We start from the raw sequence: 24,048 nt of genomic DNA on the forward strand, positions 1-24,048 counted from the left end.
CATCAAAGCTGGAACCGAGAGACTGAAAAACAGCTTCTATCTCAAGGCCATCAGACTGTTAAACAGCCACCACTAACATTGAGTGGCTGTTGCCAACATACTGACTCAAATCTCTAGCCACTTTAATAATTACAAATTGGATGTAATAAATGTATCACTAGTCACTTTAAACATTGCCACTTTATATAATGTTTACATACCCTACATTACCTATCTCATATGGTTATACTGTACTCTACATCATCTACTGCATCTTGCCTATGCCGTTCGGCCATCGCTCATCCATATATTTATATGTACATATTCTTATTCATTCCTTTACACTTGTGTGCAAAAAGTAGTTGTTGTGAAATTGTTAGATTACTAGATATTACTGCATGATCGGAACTAGAAGCACAAGCATTTCGCTGCACTTGCATTAACATCTGCTAACCATGTGTTTTTGACCAATAAAATTTGATTTGATTTTGTAATAAGATTCTGGCCTGCAATGGCAAAAAAATATATTCTAATGTGGCCCTCCATGGAAAATAATTGCCCAGGCCTGTGCTAGAAGGATGTCATGTCCTGCCATTGGAGGAGTGGGTGAGTGACTGACTTTTTCCCCTCCATATCATATTGTTTTTCGGTGGCTATACACAGCTAGAGATGCAGGCGTCATCTGGTTAGCTTGCAATAACTTGAACAACTGTTATACAGTTAGCATATGTCTTGCGTTCGCAAATTCACTCTGGCGATCTACTCCGATTTCAGAGCACTCTCTTCTGACTGTGCCAGAGCGCAGAACAACTGATGAATTTACAAACATGCAACAACTGCTGAATATGACCAGTGTCATATTTCTTTGTATTTTGTGGGTGATTGTTCCTGTCTCTGTGTAGGTTCACCAGATAGGCTGTAATAGATTTCACGTTCCGTTTGTTGTTTTTGTATATGTATAAGTTATTTCATATATCGCGATCTCTTCATTAAAGACATGAGTAACCACTACGCTGCATTTCGGTCCGACTCTCTTTGTGACAAACGAAGAACGCCGTTACAATACGCTGCAATAAAAAAACACAGTCCCACTCACCAAATGATGATGATAATTGAAAATGAACTTATTTTTGAAAGTTATTCTTGAAAAAGGAGAAGCTAACAAATGAGCAACAACATCCACTTTGATAACACCTGCTGCAGCCCCTGCAAACTAGCCGGCACAAAAGCTAGCTAGCTGGACCATAGGAAAACTATTGCTCGCGACTGCTCAGTGACTTGTTGGCCTTCAAGAAGGCAGAAGATTCTATACGTTTTTGTAAAGTTGAATGGTAGATGCCTTTATCTAGCTTCTGATGGCCTAGCCAATTGCTGACTTCGCTAGCTAGTTTCATATCCCCAGAGACCAGCAAAGAAAAATCCTGATTTCCAACAAAAACTGAAAAGATTAAATCAGAAAATCATTGAGAATAACAATATAAATTATAATGATTTTTATATTATTATAATCATTATTTTATAAATCCATACTGGGCATTTTGAACTCTTATTATGCTGGTGATTTGACAAAATTACAATCATGGTCTTGAATTGGACTCGTATTTTTCTGGTCGCGGTCTTGACTCTCTCTCAGACCCCTTGTCCCCCTTCTTGTCTCTTGGTCTTGACTCAGACTCGATTTGCTCCAGTCAACAATTTCACTAGAAAACTAACCTACAACTAGACACCAATGCGCAACCAATCCATACGCTAATTTTTTTTATTTAATCAATTTTACCTTTATTTTACTAGGCAAGTCAGTTAAGAGCAAATTCTTATTTTCAATGACGGCCTCGGAACAGTAGGTTAACTGCCTGTTCAGGGCAGTAGGCCTATAAGGTGACCGCAAAAACACTTTAGTAAAACCTGTAAAACACTACAGTGAATAGTATATAAATATAGTAAATACAGTATTTATGGGGTAATTTGTTCGCCCAGGCAGTACTGACCTGTTATTGGATCTAGACTGACTCCGGCAATCAGCACCACATTTCCTGTCATGGGGTCCAACATGGGAGAGCCCACCTGGATGGGCTGGGGCAGTCGGGTGAGGGGGCACACATGCACACCTCCCAGGGGGTACACCAGCCCAGTCAGAGGGTGGATGGTCACAGCTAAAATGGGCACCAGGACGCCTGTGTCAGGGTCACACATGGGTCTCCCTAGCAGCAGTCTTTGTCCAGGGCGCAGGCCTCTCAGTTGGGTGGTCACGGGCTGGGCTGAATGGCGGGAGAGGGGGTATGGCACAAACGGCAGGAGGGGAAACTCCCACTTTCTCATATCCCCTGATAACAAGGAGCAGGACATTTTTAAGTATCTACAACCTTATCTAAATCATACATTTGGATTTGAGTGAATCTAAATCCTGACTATTCCTTTAAAAAGTGAAAGAGTGAATTGTTTGTATGTGTTTTGTACGTAAACTTACAAAGTTAAAGTGCATTACAAAAGTCGTAATGCATGTACTATCGATCTCTAGTTGTGGTTACCACACAGCGCTCTTGACTCACCTGTACATGAGTCTGTTGTGAAGACTAGGATAGAGCTGGCTGGGTCATAGCCCACGTTGCCAGCTACGGGCAGCAGTCTGCCAGTCTGAGGGTGGAGGAAGAAGTCAGGGGGCACTGGCATACTGTGCCCGCTGGCCAGGAGCATGTGGGTGTGGGGTTTCGGTAGTATGAGACCTGTGACAGAGTCTGTTTGGACCGCTCCACAGGCACGCACTGACCCGTCAGGGGCTGGAAGAAATGAAGTTGGAAAATAATTTGATCCACCTCATAGGAAGCAATATGTCAAACTTTATAACAATATTTCAGTAAATCTGACTTAAGTCTCTTACCACAGCCAATGTGTCTATGAAGCAAAATTCATCTGACTGGAACATAGGCTGATTTACATTATACGTATATCATCCCATTGACAAAAACATAACATCTTTCTACCACAAGGTGGTGACATTTGACTTGCTACAGCTTTGGAGTGAACGCAACACAAATCAGGGTGACTCCTGTGTGTAACTACTATTGTTTTTACCTTCATTCATATAAAATATGTATTTCTCTGAACTTCTCAAATTTAGCAGGGACAGATAATAGATTCTAGAATGACTGTTGATTGCAGTTGTGTGCCTGTACTGTAAGATACTGTATCTGTAATTTAATGATTACGCATTCGGGTTTCAAGCCTGGTGCAGTATGGTAAGAGGTCTCACCTATGATGTCCTCCTTGCTAAGGATGGAGCCAGTGTCGGGACACAGAAGTTTCGCCCCTGTGCCCTCTCCCAGGGTCGCCCAAGCTCCCTGTCGTTGGCACTCCCCCGACACCTGCTCTGCCATCTCGGATGCCAGTGACGCCACCCTCTGAACAACACTGTATTAACGATCATAGGGCACAGAGTTTATTTCTGGTCAGGTAACATTGTCAGGCATTGGGAAGACTCAAGGTTCTAACTGTGTACCACAAAGCTCTCATCACAAAGCATAGCAAGGTCTATCTAACTTGGCTGTAGAGCTCCTGTTCTAAAGGGCTGCTGTATTCCTGCTGCTTTTCATTTCTCCATTGTTGTTAATTGATCAGAATATAACTGCTGTTGAAGGCAAGGATAAACAAGCTCATCACCGAGCTATGGACCCTGGGACGGAACCCCTCCCTCTGCAACTGGATCCTGTGCTTCCTGGCGGGCCAGGCCCTGGTGGTAAGGGTAGGCAACAACTTTTCCTCCACGCTGACTCTCAACACGAGGGCTCCTCGGGTGTGTGCTTAGTCCCCTCCTGTCCTCCCTGTTCTCCCACAACTGCATGGCTTCGCATGACTCAAACACCATCATCAAGTTTGCTGACGACACAGAGATTGTAGGCCTGATCACCGATGACGATGAGTCAGCCTACAGGGAGGAGGTCAGAGACTTAGCAGTGTGGTGGACAACAACCTTGCTCCACAACAACAGGACAACAACCTCTCCCTCAACGTCAGTAAGACCAAGGAGCTGATTGTGGACTATAGGAGAAAGAGGGGAGAGCATGCCCCCATCCACATCGACGGGGTTGTTGTGGAGCAAGTCAAGAGCTTCAAGTTCCTTGGCGTCCACGTCATTAAGGACTTAACATGGACCACACACACCCACACAGTCTTGAAGTGGACACGGCAGCTCCTCTTTCCCCTATTAGGCTGAAAAGATTTGGCATGGGCCCTCAAATCCTCAAATGTCTATAGCTGCACCATCGAGAGCATCTTGACTGGCTGCATCACCGCTTGGTATGGCAATTTCACCCCCCTTGACAGCAAAGCGCTACAAAGGGTGGTGCGGACTGCCCAGTACATCACTGGGGCTGAGCTCCCCGCCATCCAGGACCTCTATATTAGGCAGTTTCAGAGGAAGGCCTGAAAAAATGCCACCCAAGCCATAAACTGTTCTCTCTGCTACCATCCAGAAAACAAGCCATACGACTACTAAAAAGCCAGACTGCTAAATCATCAATTAATGGTACACAAACTATCTGCACTCACCCTAATCACACTCACTAGACATGATATACACAACAAACAAACTCACTCACTCACTCACACACACACACTACACTGTCACTCCAACACAAACCCCTGACACATTCACAAACACTACACAGCGCGCATCCAACCCGGAAGCCAGCCGCACACATAACACATACACGCATACCGACACAGCACACACACGCATACTCCCACACACACACTTTCACAATCATCATTTGCTGTTGATACTCTGTTCTTTATTTTACGAATATTATCCATTCAGATGCCTAGTCACTTTACCCTGCCTTCATGTACATATGCTCATTGATCTGGTGGAACAAACTCCCTGGTCAATCACCACCTTCCGGAGACACCTACTTTAAGGAATACCTAGGATAGGATAAAGTACTTAAAATATTTAGATGCACTATTGTAAAGTATTTGTTCCACTGGATGTCATAAGGTGAATCAAAAAGTTTGATAAGACTAAATGACTTAAATGTAAATGTAAATGTAATCCTACTAAGTTCAAAAGTTTGGACACACCTACTAATTCAAGGGTTTTTCCTTTCTATTTTTACTATTTTCTACATTGTAGAATAATAGTGAAGACATCAAAACTAGAAATTAACACATATGGAAGGAATCAAAAACAAATCAAAATATATTTGAGATTTGAGATTCAGTAGTCACCCCTTGCCTTGATGACAGCTTTGCACACTCTTGGCATTCTCTCAACCATCTTCACCTGGAATGCTTTTCCAACAGTGTTGAAGGAGTCCCCACATACGCTGAGCACTTGTTGGTTGCTTTTCCTTCACTCTGCGGTTCAACTCATCCCAAACATTTCAATTGGGTTGAGGTCAGGTGATTGTGGAGGCCAGGTCATCTGATGCAGCATTCCATGACTCTCCTTCTTGGTCAAATAGCCCTTACCAAGTCTCACAAGACACAGTGGTTGGAACCAAAAATCTCAAATTTGGACAAATTTCCACCAGTCTAATGTCCATTACTTGTGTTTCTTGGCCCAAGCAAGTCTCTTCTTCATATTGGTGTCCTTTAGTAGGGGTTTCTTTGCAGCAATTCGACCATGAAGGCCTGATTCATGCAGTCTCCTCTGAATAGTTGATGTTGAGATTTGTCTGTTACTTGAACTCTGAAGCATTTATTTGGGCTCCAATTTCTGAGGCTGGTAACTCTAATGAACTTATCCTCTGCAGCAGAGGTAACTCGGGGTCTTCCATTCCTGTGGTGGTCCTCATGAGAGCCAGTTCCATCATAGTGATTGATGGTTTTTGAACCAGTTCAAAGTTCCTGACATTTTCCGCATTGACTGACAATCAGGTCTTAAAGTAATGATGGACTGTCGTTTCTCTCGCTTATTTGAGCTGTTCTTTCCGTAATATGGACTTGGTCTTTTACCAGATTTGATTTGTTGTGCTGCCCTCCAGGATTCAAGCTTGACACCCCTGATCTTAACAGACCAATGAGAAGTGAGTTAGTTTTTTTTAAATCATGTACAAGCAATGTTTGCGTCTGTTTTGAAACGTATCAATAACAGAACAGCAATGATCAAATTCTTAAAATACATTTACAGAACTCATTATTTTCTTGCCTTTTGGACCTGACTTACATATCTTAGAACAACTTTCGCTGAACTTTAAATACAAATGTCATCTAAGTGTTTTGTTGACCGAATAGGAACACATATTTTCATCAGAAGAGAAATGTGTTCACTCTTTCTGTCAATAAGTAAATACTACTGCTTTATACTACTAAATTCTAAATCACGTTATCAGTGTCATACCATGTACAATATAGGGAAATATCTAGACAATAGGGACACATTTTTCAGATTTTTTTTACAATATTGCAGACATGTATAGAATGGAGTTGGGTTACTTCTAAGTCATCATCTTCAACATTGTGACCTTCCATTTTAAAGCTCTATTTATTTTCTTACCCCCTTTCTCTCCTCAATTTCGTGGTATTCAATGATTAGTAGTTACTGTCTTCTCTCATCGCTACAACTCCCGTACGGGCTCGGGAGAGACGAAGGTCGAAAGCCATGTGTCCTCCGAAACACAACCCAACCATGCCGCACTGCTTCTTAACACAGTGCGCATCCAACCTGGAAGCCAGCCGCACCAATGTGTCGGAGGAAACACAGTACACCTAAATAGTACACCTATTTTTAAAAAGACAGACTAACTTTCTCTTTTGTCTGCTTTGACTCAAGAGAAGTATGGTTGTGTTAATCTTTTCGCAGGCAGTCGTGGTCTTTTGATGAATTTATTAATTTAGAAATTTTGACAGTATACTATAGTTTTGATGAATGTATTTAAGTTTTGAGTTTTGCAAAAGGCCACCGAGTTCTGTGTTTTTGTGGACGTTGTTTTGTAAAATGACAACATTGGTCCAAGACATGCTTGTACGGGATTGAGAAAAACTGTAATATTCTCATTAATACCCCTGGTCAATTAAAAACAGCTGTAGTTCAAAGCTCTTTCCAGATCACACAGGCATGACAGGAAGAGACAAGGGACACAGATTCAGACATTACTGTTGTGGGTGTTCATCCCAGAGAGGGTGGTCAGTGTTGTCCACTGCTTGGCCCAGTAGCCTCACACACTCCCTGAGATGGGCCCCGAAGGTCCTGTGCACCGTCTGCTGGGCCATCAGCTCTGTCCTCAGGACCCCGAGCTGACTGTCCAAGAGATGCCTGAGCTGCTGGGCCAGGGACCTACGTCGGATCACCTCCTGCTCCACCTGGTGGTGTTTAGTGGGAGAGATGGAGGCAACAGTGGATCACAGTGGCACATGACAATGCCCTCTTATGTCAACAGGGGGATAGCATCTGGTATTGCAGTACTTTACCTACCACAGTGTTAGTATAGAATGCAATGCACGTGAAACAATGAGACCTGGGTTAAATACAAGGTGCACTTGATTTAGCTTGATGTTTGCACTTCGTGGACTATTACATTAGCTCCTTTGGTGTTTGTACAGCGTATCATGTATTTGATTCAGGTCAGGGCAACACACACCTGCCTCCGCAGCCTCTCATAGCCCTCCCTGGTCTTCCCAACTGCAGACCAGCCCGGCTGCAGCTGGAGCCCCTTCAGCTTGTCCGTCACCCCCTGATACAGGTCCTTCACCTGCAGACACACACAAACAAACACTGTAGAGCATAGCAAGTTTCTGTCTCCGAAACAGGGTTCACAAAGCCGTGCAGGGTCCACGCTGCTCATATTACTGTACATCGTTATCGGCCCAGCTCCCCGGAGCAGTGTAATAATCCTAACCACTCTAAGATACTTTAACCACAAACAGGAAAGGCGAATACGGTCAGAGCCGGCCCCAGGCATAAGCTAGTTAAGTGACCGCTTAGAGCACCATGGCACTAAGGGGCCCCAGACCCAAAAATAAATGTTCAACTTACTGTTGAGTTATAAAAGCAGAATACACAAGGTGCAATTTGGTTGTGCATAAGCATACATCTGTTTTTCAGTCACTGACAGTCACTCAATTGACCCATGTCAGCAAAACATTTCTAGATTGGTAAATTAGTTTAGCCAGCTATCTAAACTTGTACTAATCATGGTCAAATGGCCAACCAGGCATGCAGGGCACATGCGCAGGGGCCCTGACCTCCAAATGTCGCTAGTTCAAATAGCCGAGACAACAAGGTGAAAAATGTGCCGATGTGCACATGGGCAAGGCACTTAACCCTAATTGCTCCAGGATTGCCATTGATAATGGCACACCTTGACTGTAACCCCTCTCTCCGAGGAATAAAGGACATGGCATAACTCATGGAAAAATTTGTAGAATTGCAGAAAATTATTTTAAACTACAAAAATGTATCTCAACTCTATGGCAAAATGTGTATAATTGATGGAAATGAGCGATAAAACTGCACATTTTTCTCTGTGCCCCATAACAAAATGAGTAGAATTGCATAAAATCTTTTATAAAATTCCTAAATCTTCTCTCCACCCCATGACAAAAATCTGTAGAATTGCAGCAAACTTATTTTAAAATGTAATTTTCTTCTCTCCGCTTTAAAAGTGGGGCCACTAAAATGTTTTGCCCATGAGGTGCTTTGGGCCCCAAAAAGGTTAGGACTGGCCCTGAATATGGTGAAAAACGGGTGTAACCCAAAAAAACACAAGCATTCCAATATGTCATACAATATGAGAAGACTATACAATATGACATTGTCTCGATTTACTTGGACTTCACGTTCGGGATATTTGAGGCTTGGGAAGGTGAGAGAGTGAGAGGTTTGGTGCGAGGTTTGTCTTACCTATAGAAATACATGTACATACAGTCTATAAATGTCAAATAGCTGTGAGTTTGTGAGATCATGTTGCTCAATCTATAAAAAAAATAAAAAAATCTAATCCTATAGAGTTACATTAAAATTCTATAATACTATTGTTATTCCATTTCTGCAAGGTTATACCTCTCCTCTGAGCTGGCTCAGTCTAGCGGTGACAGACACACTGTGTTTTAGTAGGATGCTGTAGAAGGTGTTAGTGCTGAAAGCCTCCAGGTCCACCTGATGCTCATAGTCCCAGAAGTCATCTGCCTCCAAGTGCAGGGCTACCACAGAATGAAATAGAACACAGAATGTATAGCATGAAGTATGCACTTGCAAACCAAGGGCTGTGGATTTGATTCCCGCTGGCGCCACCCATATGTAGGTCACTTTGGACAAAAGCATTTGCTAAATCCCACTGGGAACATACGTCAAGTCATCGTCTATTCCACGTTGGTTTCATGTGGAAACAATGTTAATTCAACCAGTGTGTTCCCAATTAGTATTAATAAGCTAATAAAAAAAGATACCTATTCAGGATAACCTCCCTTGTTGAATAAGCATATATATACAGTATATGAGGGTTACAAAGATAAATATTCAACAAGGGAAGTTATCTTGAATATGTATTTTGTTTTATTAGCTTATTAATACTAGTAAGCCGAATCCTAACTTGAGATCCATGCTCTTAACTCAAATTTAGTCTCAAATTGATACCCATGAATGATAGACATGAAAGTCGGAGTTACGTGCACAGATCTTCAGTTAGGATGTGGCCCACTGTGACTAACTGATATCTGTATTCAGACGCATGTGTTCATGAGTGTCAAAGGAAGCCAGGCTTTAGGGTATCATACTTTTCCTTCAATTTGCAAGAGAAGAGCTCACCTGAAGCACCGCTACAGCTCATTCATTCACGTGAGGCTACAATATGTTGAGTTTACCCGGGAAGCTGTGAAGCGCTGGGGAAGCTGTGTGTGAAGCCAGCTATAGACTATTGCAAGATTGTGTTCATGAGTCTTTCATTAAATGCATATGTTTGCTGCTTTTCATTAAATCACGTATGGCTACAAATATTATATATACATTCCTTTATATGGGCATATTATAGCCTAGGCCTATATACATTAGTTAATATGGGCAGAAGCATAGGCCCACCCACTTGGGAACCAGGCTCACCCACTGGGGAGCCAGACCCAGCCAATTGGAATTAGTTTTTCCCGACAAAAGGGCTTTATTACAGACAGAAATACTCCTCGGCCCCATCTCATTGTGTTGTTGTCCTCTGGAGGCTAGCTAACTAGCTAAAACTGTCCCTTTCATAACTTAGGGATTTGGACTTGTGGGTTTTACTTAATTCTCCGTACTGGCCATTGATTTTAATGGTGATTCTGATCCAATCATGAAGTCATACTTTGTGCCCCTGGCCTGAGAGGATAGAAGTTCAATATGTAGCTAGTTGTAGTAGGCTAATGTTAACTAGCTAACGTTGCCCATGAAAGGAAGTTAAGCTAGCGAGCGAGCTTTTTAGCCAGGTAGCCTATGACATCAAAAACTAAAAGCGTAATGTATGACCGAGTTATAGACCGTTTTGTCTCATGGAAGAGAAGAGGATGGCATTGGCGTTTCTCTACAAACTGGGTGAGTCAACATGTTTTTCTACTTGCACGCGAGCATGCATACACAAAGAAATCAGAACCATGGACAGCCACATCATATTTAGCTTATGCTGATTGGACTAAATTGTTTTTGGTATCGCTGTATTAGACTAAGTGTAGGTGATTTGATTATGTTGAAATATTGAAGTTGAAATGGTGCTGGAGTAGTGGAAGCAGCTCCTGTTTCCTTGCAACTTGCGGTAACTCTCTGTGGTTCTAAATTAATAGTTGTTTAGTAGTCTGAAAATGTCGGAGACATTAACTTACCTGACTATGCTGTAGGTAATGTAACTGTTTGTTACATGTCATATGCTTTGTGGACAGCGGTTGCTCTCTGGTTTTGTGATGAAACAAAGTTGTGGTTGAATTTATTCTGCCACTGTGTCTTCTTATTGTCTCGGCCTTTAGGCACATGTATCACGGTTGCAAGGCATAAGCACTACCTACCTATCTTTCCGATTTAGTCCTGCCGTACATACCTACACGTACGCTATGGTCACAAGACGCAGGCCTTGTTGTCCCTATAATTTCTAAGCAAACAGCTGGAGGCAGGGCTTTCTCCTATAGAGCTCCATTTTTATGGAATGGTCTGCTTACTCATGTGAGAGACGCAGACTCTGTCTCAACCTTTAAGTCTTTATTGAAGACTCATCTCTTCAGTAGGTCCTATGATTGAGTGTAGTCTGGCCCAGGAGTGTGAAGGTGAACGGAAAGGCACTGGAGCAACGAACTGCACTTGCTGTTTCTCCCTGGCCGGTTCCCCTCTTTCCACTGGGATTCTCTGCCTCAAACCCTATTACAGGGGCTGAGTCACTGGCTTACTGCCGTCCCTAGGAGGGGTGCGTCACTTGAGTGGGTTGAGTCACTGACGTGATCTTCCTGTCCTGGTTGGCACCCCCCTTTGGGTTGTGCCGTAGGGGATATCTTTGTGGGCTATACTAGGCCTTGTCTTAGGATGGTAAGTTGGTGGTTGGAAATATCCCTCTAGTGGTGTGGGTCCTGTGCTTTGGCAAAGTGGGTGGGGTTATATCCTGCCTGTGTGGCCCTGTCTGGGGGTATCGTCGGACGGGGCCACAGTGTCTCCCGACCCCTCCTGCCTCAGCCTCCAGTATTTATGCTGCTATAGTTTGTGTCGGGGGGGCATGGTCAGTCTGTTATATCTGGAGTATTTCTCCTGTCTTATCCAGTGTCCTGTGTGAATTTAAATATGCTCTCTAATTCTCTCTCTAATTTCTCTCTTTCTCTCTGAGGACCTGAGCCTTAGGTCCATGCCTCAGGACTACCTGGCCTGATGACTCCTTGCTGTCCCCAGTCCACCTGGTCGTGCTGCTGCTCCAGTTTCTAGAGACAGCAGGAGCCGTAGAGTTACTCTGAATGATCGGCTATGAAAAGCCAACTGACATTTACTTTTAAGGTGCTAACCTGTTGCCCCCTCCACAACCACTGTGATTATTATTATTTGACCCTGCTCGTCATCTATGAACATTTGGACATCTTGGCCATGTTCTGTTGTAATCTCCACCCGGCACAGCCAGAAGAGGACTGGCCACCCCTCATAGCCTGGTTCCTCTCTAGGTTTCTTCCTAGGTTCTGGCCTTTCTAGGGAGATTTTCCTAGCCACTGTGCTTCTACACCTGCATTGCTTGCTGTTTGGGGTTTTAGGCTGGGCTTCTGTACAGCACTTTGTGGCATCAGCCGATGTAAGAAGGGCTTTATAAATACATTTGATTGATTGGTTGATTGAACTAACAGGTTATACAGCAAACAATGTGGTTATCACAACACATAGGTTGTAATGTGGCTTTTCTTCTGGTTTGTCTTCCCCAGTGATTGTACCCACGAACCTACTGATATTACTGTAACATTGTGCCCCTATTGTACTGTCTTGCACTGATTGTCCTGTCTACAATATCATTCGTTCACATAAAACAAGTTTCCCATTCTATATTATGCTGAATCAGCTACTGAGCACATTTTTCTGTATACTGGTCTTGTTCTTCCACCACTGCAGTGATTTCGTTGCAAATGGAAATGGAACAAAAATATAAATTGGCAAAATATAAATCTAACAAATCTAAGCGTATTTGGGCTGATTGTCCAACTTGATCTAGATGGTTTCAGTTGTAGTATGTGTGGCTGTTGATATTGCGTGAGCATGCGTGTGAACGGTGGTATTTTGCAAGCACCACACCAGTGTGATTGGTTGTGGCTTTTGGGTGTCTAAGGGTCAGTCTCCCCATTGTGTAAACAGGGTTGTGTAAGGTAGTAAAGGGTTCAGGTGTAAGCTGTCATACTATGGTCCGGTCCCTGGGAATGTTTTATAGTACGGTGGTTGGGTAGCTTGCTTGCCTATGGGCTATGGTGGGTGAAGAATGAGTGGGAATGAGGAGGATATATTGTACTGTACCGGGCTGCATAGAGGCCTCCGTCATCCTGGCCTGGAGGTTTCGGTGGTACTTCTTTAATGTTGTCACCCTGGAACCCTTTGAGGCGTAGTCTTCCATGGGGTACTGGAGCTGGAGTGTACGGTACTGGGCTCTGGTGGCCACTTTCTCTGGCCAGCCATACTCCCGAAACAAGATCTACACATGGGAATACAAATCTGTCTGACTTGTGTGTAAAAACAGAATTGTGTGCACAATGTGCGTGACCTTTGCTCCACTAGAATCTTAAAGGGAGTCAACAGCAGCCCGAGAGGCTTGTGGGAAGTCAAAACACAAAACAGGAAATTCATTTGTCACCTGCTACAGAATCATAGTGTTCACAGAATGTCATCAATACAATAGAACAGTGAATACTCAGTGTCCTTGTACCTCCATTCTGGCTGCAATCAACAGACATGAAAATAATCCATAACATCCAGTATCCAGGTCTAGTGACCATCAACCCGCACCTTGAGTGTCACAAATAGAACACTGAACATCATGTGCAATACAGAAAGGAAAAATACAGTGGTGGAAAAGGTTCCCAAATGTCATACCTGAGTAAAAGTAAAGATACCTTAACAGAAAATGACTCGAGTTAAAGTGAAAGTCATCCATTAAAAGAATACTTCAAATTGCTTATATTAAGCAAACCAGACGGCAGAAGTTTATTGTTTTTACTTTATATTATGGATAGCCAGGGGCACACTACAACACACAGACATCATTTACAAAGAAAGCATTTGTGTTTAGTGAGTTCACCAGATCAGAGGCAGTGGGGATGACTAGGGGTGTTCTCTTGATAAGTGTGTGAATTTGGCCATTTTCCTGTCCTACTAAACAGTCAAAATGTATTTTTGGGTGTCAGGGAAAATGTATGGAGAAAAAGTACATTATTTTCATTAGGAATGTAGTGAAGTAAAAGTTGTCAAAAATCTAAAAGTACAGATACCCCCCAAAAAACGACTTAAGTAAAAAATACTTTAAAGTATTACTTACAGTATGTACTTTCCACCACTGCCCCACAGCAACCATTTGGACTATATTAGCCCACACAGCTACACAGATGCACTTTCATGCTTGGTTTAGGACTGCATATACTGTATAAGCTTATAGAGACTCTAACTGATGTATAGAACAGTATTAAAATGATCAGCTTTGGTTTAGCTACAAGCATCATGAAAGCTACAACACAACACATTTTAATCTGACTTTGTGAAAATCTGTTTTTTGAACCGAACTTGCTTACCACTTGTCTTAATCTCTTTTTTTCCTAAATATTTGGTCACATGATTAATTTTATGTATAGTTTCATAGAAAGAAGGGGTGACTCAACTAAGCCTTTGGCTCGACTGACCCCACTCTCAACTACGTTCTTAACTGTTACACATACGCATATTCTAAACTGAAATTTCCCAATTACACTTGCCAATAATGTTTATGGACGTGTGTGTGCGCTTGCAATCAAGGCATGCCTGTGAGGACGCATGTGTGTGTGCCTGTCAACGCCAAGAAGTGCTCTCACCAGCAGCGTCACACACAGGCTGAGGATGACCACAGCGCCAAGCAGCAGTCCTCCTGTCACCAACCAGTCAGGCCGTAGAAGCAGGTGTCGTCTCTTGGCGATGCCCATTCTTGTCACATGATGGGGGACAGTGGGGAAGAACGGTCCAGCCTCATAGCACTGTCCACCTGCTGGCATTACCCTCACATACTGTGAGGGGCAGAGGAGCACGTGAGCATATTGGCTTTAGATACTGGGAAGGCTTATGGATTTCACTTTTATCAGTTCAAAGTTACTCCCATAACACAATAAAATAAAAATTAAGAGAGGGCATTACTATACAACGATTGTTTCTTTCACCCATTTTGTTCACTAGGTAAGAACCTCTAAGGCCACGTTTGAGCAAACAGGGTAATACCATGTGTTTGTATTGATGGTCGCTGAGTTTGAAGGCGTACACCCCAGGCTGAGTGAAGACCAGTGAGAAGAGTTTCGGTGGTGTCCTGGCCAGTGTCAGGTCCTCAGCCAGCCGTCTCAGAGGACCCCAGTCAAAGTCACGGTTGGTATTGTACAGGTTCTCTCTGGACAACAAGACAGGAAGTTTGAAGCTCAGTAGAAAAAAAAAGAATAAAGAAAATACGGTTCATAGAAAGATACGCAAAGGCCAAAATAATTGTTGCAGATAGTGGCTTTTCCGTAATGCTTTCAGGAGTGCGTTGGGTCTGCAATAGCACCCTGTCCCAGATGAAGAGGTTTGACATTTTATAAAACATATCTATGCAAATTAAAAACTAATTTCTGAGAGCAAAGTGTAGAAAATCCACTGTCAGGAGCACAGTTTGATTGACTTACACATCATACTGAGGGTAATGTTGTCTGGTGACAGTGAAGAGCAGTGTGTCCCGTAGGTGTAGACATGCAGTAGGGTTCAGAATCCCCACAGAGCTGGAGTTCATGGTTCCTCCCCAGGTGGTTGCTCTGCTGGACCAATCAGACCCAGCCCCTCCTTCCTCTCTGACACCAGAGTCACCTGGTAGAAAATAGTCATGGAGGGATGGATGGTTGAATTAATGAATTTAAAAATTAACAAACAAACAAAGAAACAAACGGAGGAATGGATGGATGGATTAATGAATTAATCACAGAGATAATATTTTATCAGTAAGTGTGTTGGGACAGTAAAATTAGGATAACATGTACAGTGTCATGAAAAAGTATTTGCCCCATTTCTGATTTTCTCTTATTTTGCATATTTTTATACTGAATGTTATCAGATCTTCAACCAAAACCTAATATTAGATAAAGGGAACCTGACTTTACAAATAACAACAACTTTGCCTGGCAAAAACCAAACACTGCATTCCACAGTAAGAACCTTATACCAACGGTCAAACATGGTGGTGGTAGTGTGATGGTTTGGGGACGCTTTGCTGCCTCAGGACCTGCACAACTTTTTTTAATAGAAGGAACCATGAATTCTGCACCAGAGAAATCTACAGGAGAATGTCAGGCCATCCATCTGTGAGCTGAAGCTGAAATGTAGCTGGGTCTTGCAGCAAGACAATGATCCCAAAACACACAATCATGTCTACATGAAAATGGCTAAAATGCAGCAAATTTGAAGTTTTGGAATGGCCTAGTCAAAGTCCAGACTTAATCCCAATTGAGATGTTGTGACTTGAAACGAGCAGTTCATGCTTGAAAACCCACAAATGTCACTGAGTTACCACAGTTCTGCCTGGAGGAGTGGGCCAAAATTCCTCCACAGCGATGTGAGAGACTGATCAACAACTACAGGAAGCGTTTGGTTGGAGTCACTGCAGCTATAGGTGACACGACCAATTATTGAGTGTAAAGGGGCAATTACTTTTTCAAACCGGGGCATTGGGTGTTGCATAACTTTTATGAAATAAATTCAATAAGTATTTATTGTCGTGTTATTTGTTTACTCAGGTTCCCTTTATCTAATATTAGGTTTTGGTTGCAGATCTGACAACATTCATTATAAAAAAATATGCAAAAGTAGGGAAAATACTTTTTCATAGCACTGTAGGTTTTTAAAATCTTTCTCTGATGATAGGTAACCTGTAGAGATGTGCATTCCCATGCTTTTCTCTGGAAATAACTTCCGAATCTCCGCTGGGACGTCATTGAGGAGACCAAGGAACCCTGCATCTTTAAAAAAGCAGACACACACAAAGACAGTCATTATTATCATTGGTCCTACCATGTATTAAGGGCCTATTGTAACTGGGCCCACACTGTATCCGAGGAGCTCACCATTTGTTTGCACTGTGTACACAGGAAGGGAGACATTGTGGCGACCGTCACACTGCAAGGTCCCCTGGGAGTCCCAGCGTTTGAACACGGTCTCCAGCAACACACTCCCGGAGACGCTCACCTGTTAGAGAAAACACTGGACCGTTTACTCATAACTATGTCAGGCTGTTACTCTATGTGGCTGTCTATGATGTCCAAGCATATGATATCCAAGTATGTGATTTCCAAGGTTATTCAGTTCATCTTCCGTACATTGTCTGTGATTGTACAAGCTAAGTTTTAACTCAAGCTAGTGTACGGTATACCCATACATTTTTCAATAAAATGGTCCTATGGATGTTGGGTGGAGATAAGGGGACAGGATCAAGTGTTTGTAATTGAAGAGTTTCATTCCAAAATGCTATATATCCATGTTCAGAAATGTTGGTAAATTTAATTGTATTGTTTAAAGAAATTATAAAAGAGATTAGTGTGTTTTTTCACTATCTAATCATGGCATAGGGTTGTTCAATGACAGACATCGCTTGATGGTTTTACTTCAGAGAGACAAATAATTGTACCTGTGTGTGTGTGTATCAAATCCACATTTTTATTGGTCGCATACATGTATGCTGCCTTATGTGTGTGTGTGTGTGTGTGTGTGTGTGTGTGTGTGTGTGTGTGTGTGTGTGTGTGTGTGTGTGTGTGTGTGTGTGTGTGTGTGTGTGTGTGTGTGTGTGTGTGTGCGTGCGTGCGTGCGTGCGTGCGTGCGTGCGTGCGTGCGTGCGTGCGTGCGTGCGTGAGTGCGTGCGTGGTGCCTTGTGTGAGTATGTGCGCATGATGTGTCTGCCATACAACTCTTCACTTACACATGCTCAAGTCATCATGGCTTACCTGGCCTTCAGAGTTGCTATATACCAGCTGCAAGTCTACGGCAGCACACACTAAATGCAGTGCCAGCTTTGGCCTGCTCCTACACCAGCCCCCACACACAGCTCTCTCTGGGGGTTCCCTGCACAGACACAGGCCCAGAGCTCCATCAAAGCCCTGGTAGTCCCCTGGAGAGAGACACACCTGGGAGAGGAAGAGAGTAACACTTGGGATCTGTTGACCTAGGAAAAGGCTGGGACTGAGCGGCAGCCAGTCAAGGGAAAAAGGTTACACATTACGTTGGACTCCATTATGCATATAAACCCTGGATTGCTGATGCTATATATGGGCCAATGATAGAATAATTGAATGAACGTGCCAAAAACGACTGTAGACATTAATAAATGCATTTCGATGGTTTCCAAAATATTTTTTTACAATGGTGGGGGAGTGCGAAGATAGAGGCGCAGTGGCTTCAAAACAGTGCCCGCTGTCAGTCATGTAGTGCAGGGGTTCCCAAACTTTTTTACTCAGGCCCCTCTTCTAACATTGGGGAACATCCCGCGCCCCCACTGCGCACGTGTACACGTGCCACATTTATTTCTGTGGGCACAAGCACTGTTCACACCCTCATGTTGGTGAAGAGAACATTTTGCAGCTTTAAAGCTTCTTTTCTAGCAATTCTATACATTTTGCCATGTCTAATGTGTATTCATGTGATATTTGAGTGTCTCAAGCATTACAACACAATCTATGGGATAAAAAAACCTAGCTAAAAATTGTTAGCTGACAATGGCTAGTTGATCTTGACATTTCTGACAAGTTATAAATAGCTCTCTAAGATACAGTATGCAATGACTGACAAGGAAAACAGATTATGGACTACAACATTTTGAAATTGCATCTTGTGCATTCTACTGTTACAACTTTCAAGAGTAAGTTGAAAGCTGGACTGATTTCTTAAAAAAAAAAAAGTTTTTTTACTCGCGACCGCGAGTCCCCAGTTTGGGATCCACAGATCTATTGTATATGTAAATGATTGGTTGGACTAGCACAGAGTAGACACCCATGTTGCCACAGTTCCATCTGTACATTGTCTATCTGTACGTTGTACACAGAATAGAATGTATCAATGGAAACAGTTTCCACGGTTTTTGTATGCATGTCTTGGTAAAGCAAATTGTGTTATCAAAAAACTACTATCAACACACCTGTACTGCACACAGTACTTTGTTCAATGAACTACAGTACGTAGAGTTTCTGTGTGTGTGTGCGTGTGCGTGTACGTGTGTGCAGGGTGTGTGTGTGCATGCATGGGTGAGTTATCTTCTACTAACCTGCTGGGTACAGTGCTGTGCCCACTGCTGCCTGTCCAGACAGGTTCCGTGTTGTGTCCTCGCTCTCCCATCTCTACAAATATCATAGACACTGTGCAAACAAGTGTCCCCTTGGCCCATGAGGCGGTACCCTAGGGCACAGGGGCACTGCCCATCACTGGCCTAAATTGGCACGTGCACACACACCCACACCCACACCCACCCACCCCCACCCACCCACACACACACACACACACATACCAACACACACACAAACACATAACAACACATACACACAAACACACACATGCACACAAATAGACATTAGACCTTTTGCAAAACTCGTTTGACTCAAAGCACACACACTGGACTCTCCCCACGCACTTGTTTACGAAGCCTGTGACAAATACAATTGGATTTTGATTTGATTTGACATTAAAACGCTTAGATCAACACCCAATACCTGGAAGTCATTCAGAGTACCTAGAGTCATTTCCCCTTTGAACATGAGCTGCTGAGTGGAAGGCTCAACAGTCACTGGGTGACTGACGCGGATGGAAATTAGACTCCGGCTATGGTGAAACTTGATATGAAACATTCTGAGCCCGCCGGCTACAGATTGAACCCATGAACCAAGTGGATATACTGTATATTGTGTTAACTGTTCTTGCATGCAACCTGTGTGCCTGATACTACGGAAGACGGACAGGACAGAGTCATTGATACACAATACAAAACATAAAAGAAGGGCTTTGCACCCACACATGCACGCACACACACGCACGCACACACACACACACACACACACACACACACACACACACACACACACACACACACACACACACACACACACACACACACACACACACACACACACACACACACACACACACACACACACACACACACAAGAACATACGTAAACACACACACACAAACACACAGACACACAAACACACATACACAAACCTGGAAGGTTTGCCCTTCTCCAAGACACACACATCTGTCCTGGCCAGGTAGGGGCTGCTGTGCCCAGGCTCCACAGGGTATGCCTGAGGTCAGAGCAGGTCGCGGACAGTAGTGGTTGGTTGGGCAGCTGAGACAGCTGTCCATGGAACTCGCACCAACCGTCGGCCCAAATGTACCCTTCGGACATGGCACTGGTGTGGGACTTCCCACTGGACAATAGTATCCTGTTTGAATAAATAGAGTTTTACCACAAAGTGGTAGTGGTAGTGTACCACCAAGGGTTTTCATGCGCTGTCACAAGGTGGCATAGTCAGGTTTTGTCTCTCATGCCACACATAATAATTATTCTCAGGTCTATCTAAGCATGCAGAGACATACAGTGTGTCTACCTTGTTCACAAAATGGCCTCTCCATCTCCCTGGTTTCCACAGTTCTGTTGTGGCCATACACAGTGTGCTCCTCCACGAAGACATACAGGCACCAAAACAGCAGGGTTGGCCGCCTGCATACTCCTGGCCCTACCTTCCTTAGCATCATCCCGGTCCTGGACGATCTTGCTACTGCTGTCCCAGAGTCAGTGGGGGACTGGAGACCAGCACTTTCCCTGGGCTACTGAATAATTGATGGAGCCTGCGAGGTAGGGTAACATGGGAGGCTGGTGGGTTGAAAATGGCAACCCTATGCATCCAGGTCAGATTACAGGCTTTGTTCATATCAATCCTCCCAATGAACTGATATTGAACAGGTTGTGATTTGGCTCCCGTCACATCATCACCACTTTGCTTTACGGTTCATTGCAATTCTCCCCAAATTCTAGGAATTTACCATTGATTTGAATTGGATGTTTAGAATTAGCAAATTGTTTTTCAGGGGGCTTCTGTTTGCCGTGTTGCCAGGTCAAAGAGTGGTCGTGAGAAATGAAGACCTTGTTTTGCTGCTTATCCAGTCAAACTTTGTCCTGTGTACTGAAAGGCTGCCAAGCTTGTGTTCAAAATCCAAGGTAACATCTTCCCCCTTTGCTTCCTCATGATAACGGGCCTGTCCTGGCTTTTATCAAGTGGTACACATACACATGTACGAAATCAACACCACATACCAAATAAATATCAATGAAAAAAAGTAGCAGTTTGAATATAGGTCAACCGCCTAGAAACCACAATACAGAACTAAAATGTATAATGCAAAGCTGTGTGTGTGTGTGTGTGTGTGTGTGTGTGTGTGTGTGTGTGTGTGTGTGTGTGTGTGTGTGTGTGTGTGTGTGTGTGTGTGTGTGTGTGTATATATGAGGGCTATAGGAATGTGCATGGGTGTGTGTGTGTGTGTGTGTGTGTGTGTGTGTGTGTGTGTGTGTGTGTGTGTGTGTGTGTGTGTGTGTGTGTGTGTGTGTGTGTGTGTGTGTGTGTGTGTGTGTGTGTGTGTGTGTGTGTGTGTGTGTGCTTGAGTGTGAATACACTTGAGTGTGTGCCTGGGATGTGTAATATTTTTATGTAATTTATTTAACCTTTATTTATTAACTAGGCAAGTCAGTTAAGAACAAATTCTTACTTTTAATGACGACCTACCAAAATACAAAAGGCCTCCGACGGGGACGGGGAAAAGACGAGCGACCCAGGGATGTGTGTGCTTTGGGGACCTTTAACAAAATGTGACTGGCAGAACGGGTGTTGTATGTGGAGGATGAGGGCTGCAGGAGATATCTCAGATAGGGGGGAGTGAAGCCTAAGAGGGTTTTATAAATAAGCATCAACCAGTGGATCTTGCGACTGGTATACAGAGATGACCAGTTTACAGAAGAGTATAGAGTGCAGTGGTGTGTCCTATAAGGTGTCATACCCTGATCTGTTTCACCTGTCCTTGTGATTGTCTCCACCCCCCTCCAGGTGTTGACCATCTTCCCCATTATCCCCTGTGTATTTATACCCGTGTTCTCTGTTTGTCTGTTGCCAGTTTGTCTTGTTTGTTAAGTCAACCAGCAGTTTTCTCTGCTCCTGCTCCCCCCCAGTCACTCTTTCTCTCGCCCTCCTGGTTTTGATCCTTCCCTGTCCAGACTCTGAGCCCGCCTGCCTGACCACTCTGCCTGAGCCCACCTGCCGTCCTGTACTGTTGCCCCTACTCTGGATTACCTACCTCTGCCTGCCCTGAGCCTGCCTGCCGTCCTGTACCTATGACCCACTACTCTGGATTATCGACCCCTGCCTGTTGTTTACCTGTTGCTGTAATAAACATTGTTGCATCAAAACAGTCTGCACTAGGGTTTTACCTGAAACATTATATAAGGAGCATTGGAACATCTGATGGCCGAATGGCAGAGAACATCTAGCTACTTGAAAGCACCCTCACCTGCCGATCTATAAATTATGTCACCATAATCTAGCATGGGTAGGATGGTCATCTGAATCAGGGTTAGATTGATAGCTTGGGTGAAAGAGGAGCTATTACGATAGAGGAAACCAAGTCTAGATTTAACCTTAGCCTGCATCTTTGATATGTGCTGAGAGAAGGACAGTGTACCGTCTATTCATACTCCCAAGTACTTCTGAGGTTACTACCTCAAGCTCTAAACCCTCAGAGGTAGTAATCACTCCTGTGGGGAGAGAGGCATTCTTCTTACCAAACCACATTATCTTTGTTTTGGAGGTGTTCAGAACAAGGTTAAGGGCAGAGAAAGGTTGTTGGACACTAAGAAAGCTTTGTTGTAGAGCATTTAACACAAAATCCAGGAAGGGGCTAGCTGAGTATAAGACTTGTATCATCTGCATATAAATGGATGAGATAGCTTCCTACTGCCTGAGCTATGTTGTTGATGTAAATTGAGAACAGCGTGGGACCTAGGATCGAGCCTTGGTGTACACCCTTGGTGACAGGCAGTGGCTGAGACAGCAGATGTGTTGACTTCATTCACCACACTATTTGAGAAACCAGGCCAAAGACCCCTCAGACACCAATACTCCTTAGAATGGAATGGTCTACCGTATCAAAAGCTTTGGCCAAGTCAATAAAAATAGCAGTACAACATTGCTTAGAATCAAGGGCAATGGTGACATCATTGAGGAACTTTAAGGTTGCAGTGACACATCCATAACCTGAGCGGAAACCAGATTGCATACCAGAGAGAATAATATAGACATCAAGAAAGCCAGTCAGTTGATTATTGACAAGCTTTTCCAACACTTTGGATAAACAGGGCAAAATAGAATTAGACCTGTAACAGATAGGACCAGCTTGATCTCCCCCTTTAAATAAAGGATGGACTGCGGCTGTCTTCCAAGCAAAGGGAACCTCACCAGAGAGGAGAGACATGTTAAAAAGGTCAGAGATAGGCTTGGTGATTACAGGGGCAGCAAGCTTAAAGAAGAAAGGGTCTAAACCATCTAACGCAGATGTTTTTTGGGGGTCAAGTTTAAGGAGCTCCTTTAGCACTCGGACTCAGTGACCGCCTGCAGGGAGAAACCTTGTAGCAGGGTAGGGGAAAAAGAGGGAGGAGCATCAGGGCTAGTCACATTAGACCCACAGAGACAGAACTGCTTCTTAAAGTAACTAACTTTAGCCTTCCGGATAGCCTGAGTGCACTCATTTCTCATTTGCCTGAATGAGAGCCAGTCAGCCTGAGTATGCGTGTGCCGAGCCTTTCGCCAAATGCAATTCTTGAGTAACTCTGCCAGGTCACGGTCACACTTTTTACTTCTCATTTTCTTTATGTAATATCTTGCAGTATGTTCTGCACAAGCATAAGCAGGTGGCCTTAATCCACCGCTGGTGGTTCCCCCTCCCTAGATAGCATATGAACACGTCATAAGTGATGGCAAAAACAAAAAAAAAGTTGAATTAAAGGAAATTAGATTTAAAAATGCTAGATCCTCTCCGCCTCATTGCAAAATGTCAATATTGGCACATTGCCCAATGGCAATATGTGTAGAATTGCAGGACATTTGCTTTAAAAAAAGGGTGTTTTCTCTTTGGCCCGTGGCGAAATGTGTAGAATTAGCTGCTTCCCCCCCTTGCTCAGACCTTGCAATACGCTGTTCTCCACTCTCGAGGACATTTCACATAATATATTTTTCCACTTTATTTTTTAAAGAAGAATGGACTTTGGCTACATGGAATAACCTACATAATTCACCACAGAAGCTCTGGACTATGCCCTGTCAATGACAATGCCCCGTCAATGACAACTAGCTAGTTACCTAAGAGAGTTGTGGTAACCTTTCACACA

At 43.6% G+C, this 24,048-nt stretch overlaps 1 protein-coding gene across 1 annotated transcript in view; it reads right to left on the reverse strand.

The window, feature by feature from the left end:
- si:dkey-103g5.4 overlaps nucleotides 1–20,347 on the reverse strand; it is a 69,961-nt gene extending 49,614 nt beyond the window's left edge. Inside the window, exons 1-16 of the mRNA XM_046294919.1 lie at nucleotides 20,225–20,347; nucleotides 19,836–20,059; nucleotides 18,885–19,046; nucleotides 17,572–17,751; nucleotides 16,699–16,819; nucleotides 16,504–16,593; nucleotides 15,271–15,448; nucleotides 14,837–14,999; nucleotides 14,440–14,628; nucleotides 12,899–13,073; nucleotides 8,978–9,117; nucleotides 7,557–7,667; nucleotides 7,073–7,278; nucleotides 3,230–3,387; nucleotides 2,529–2,756; nucleotides 1,968–2,303 (exon numbers count right to left, since the gene is read on the reverse strand). Of these exons, the coding sequence (XP_046150875.1) occupies nucleotides 1,968–2,303; nucleotides 2,529–2,756; nucleotides 3,230–3,387; nucleotides 7,073–7,278; nucleotides 7,557–7,667; nucleotides 8,978–9,117; nucleotides 12,899–13,073; nucleotides 14,440–14,628; nucleotides 14,837–14,999; nucleotides 15,271–15,448; nucleotides 16,504–16,593; nucleotides 16,699–16,819; nucleotides 17,572–17,751; nucleotides 18,885–19,046; nucleotides 19,836–20,059; nucleotides 20,225–20,249 (2,686 nt within the window). The 5' untranslated portion in view covers nucleotides 20,250–20,347. The remainder of the gene's footprint in view (nucleotides 1–1,967; nucleotides 2,304–2,528; nucleotides 2,757–3,229; nucleotides 3,388–7,072; nucleotides 7,279–7,556; nucleotides 7,668–8,977; nucleotides 9,118–12,898; nucleotides 13,074–14,439; nucleotides 14,629–14,836; nucleotides 15,000–15,270; nucleotides 15,449–16,503; nucleotides 16,594–16,698; nucleotides 16,820–17,571; nucleotides 17,752–18,884; nucleotides 19,047–19,835; nucleotides 20,060–20,224) is intronic.
- Nucleotides 20,348–24,048: the final 3,701 nt, after the last annotated feature.

Source organism: Oncorhynchus gorbuscha, linkage group LG13 (assembly GCF_021184085.1).
Source record: "Oncorhynchus gorbuscha isolate QuinsamMale2020 ecotype Even-year linkage group LG13, OgorEven_v1.0, whole genome shotgun sequence".
NCBI lineage: Eukaryota > Metazoa > Chordata > Actinopteri > Salmoniformes > Salmonidae > Oncorhynchus > Oncorhynchus gorbuscha.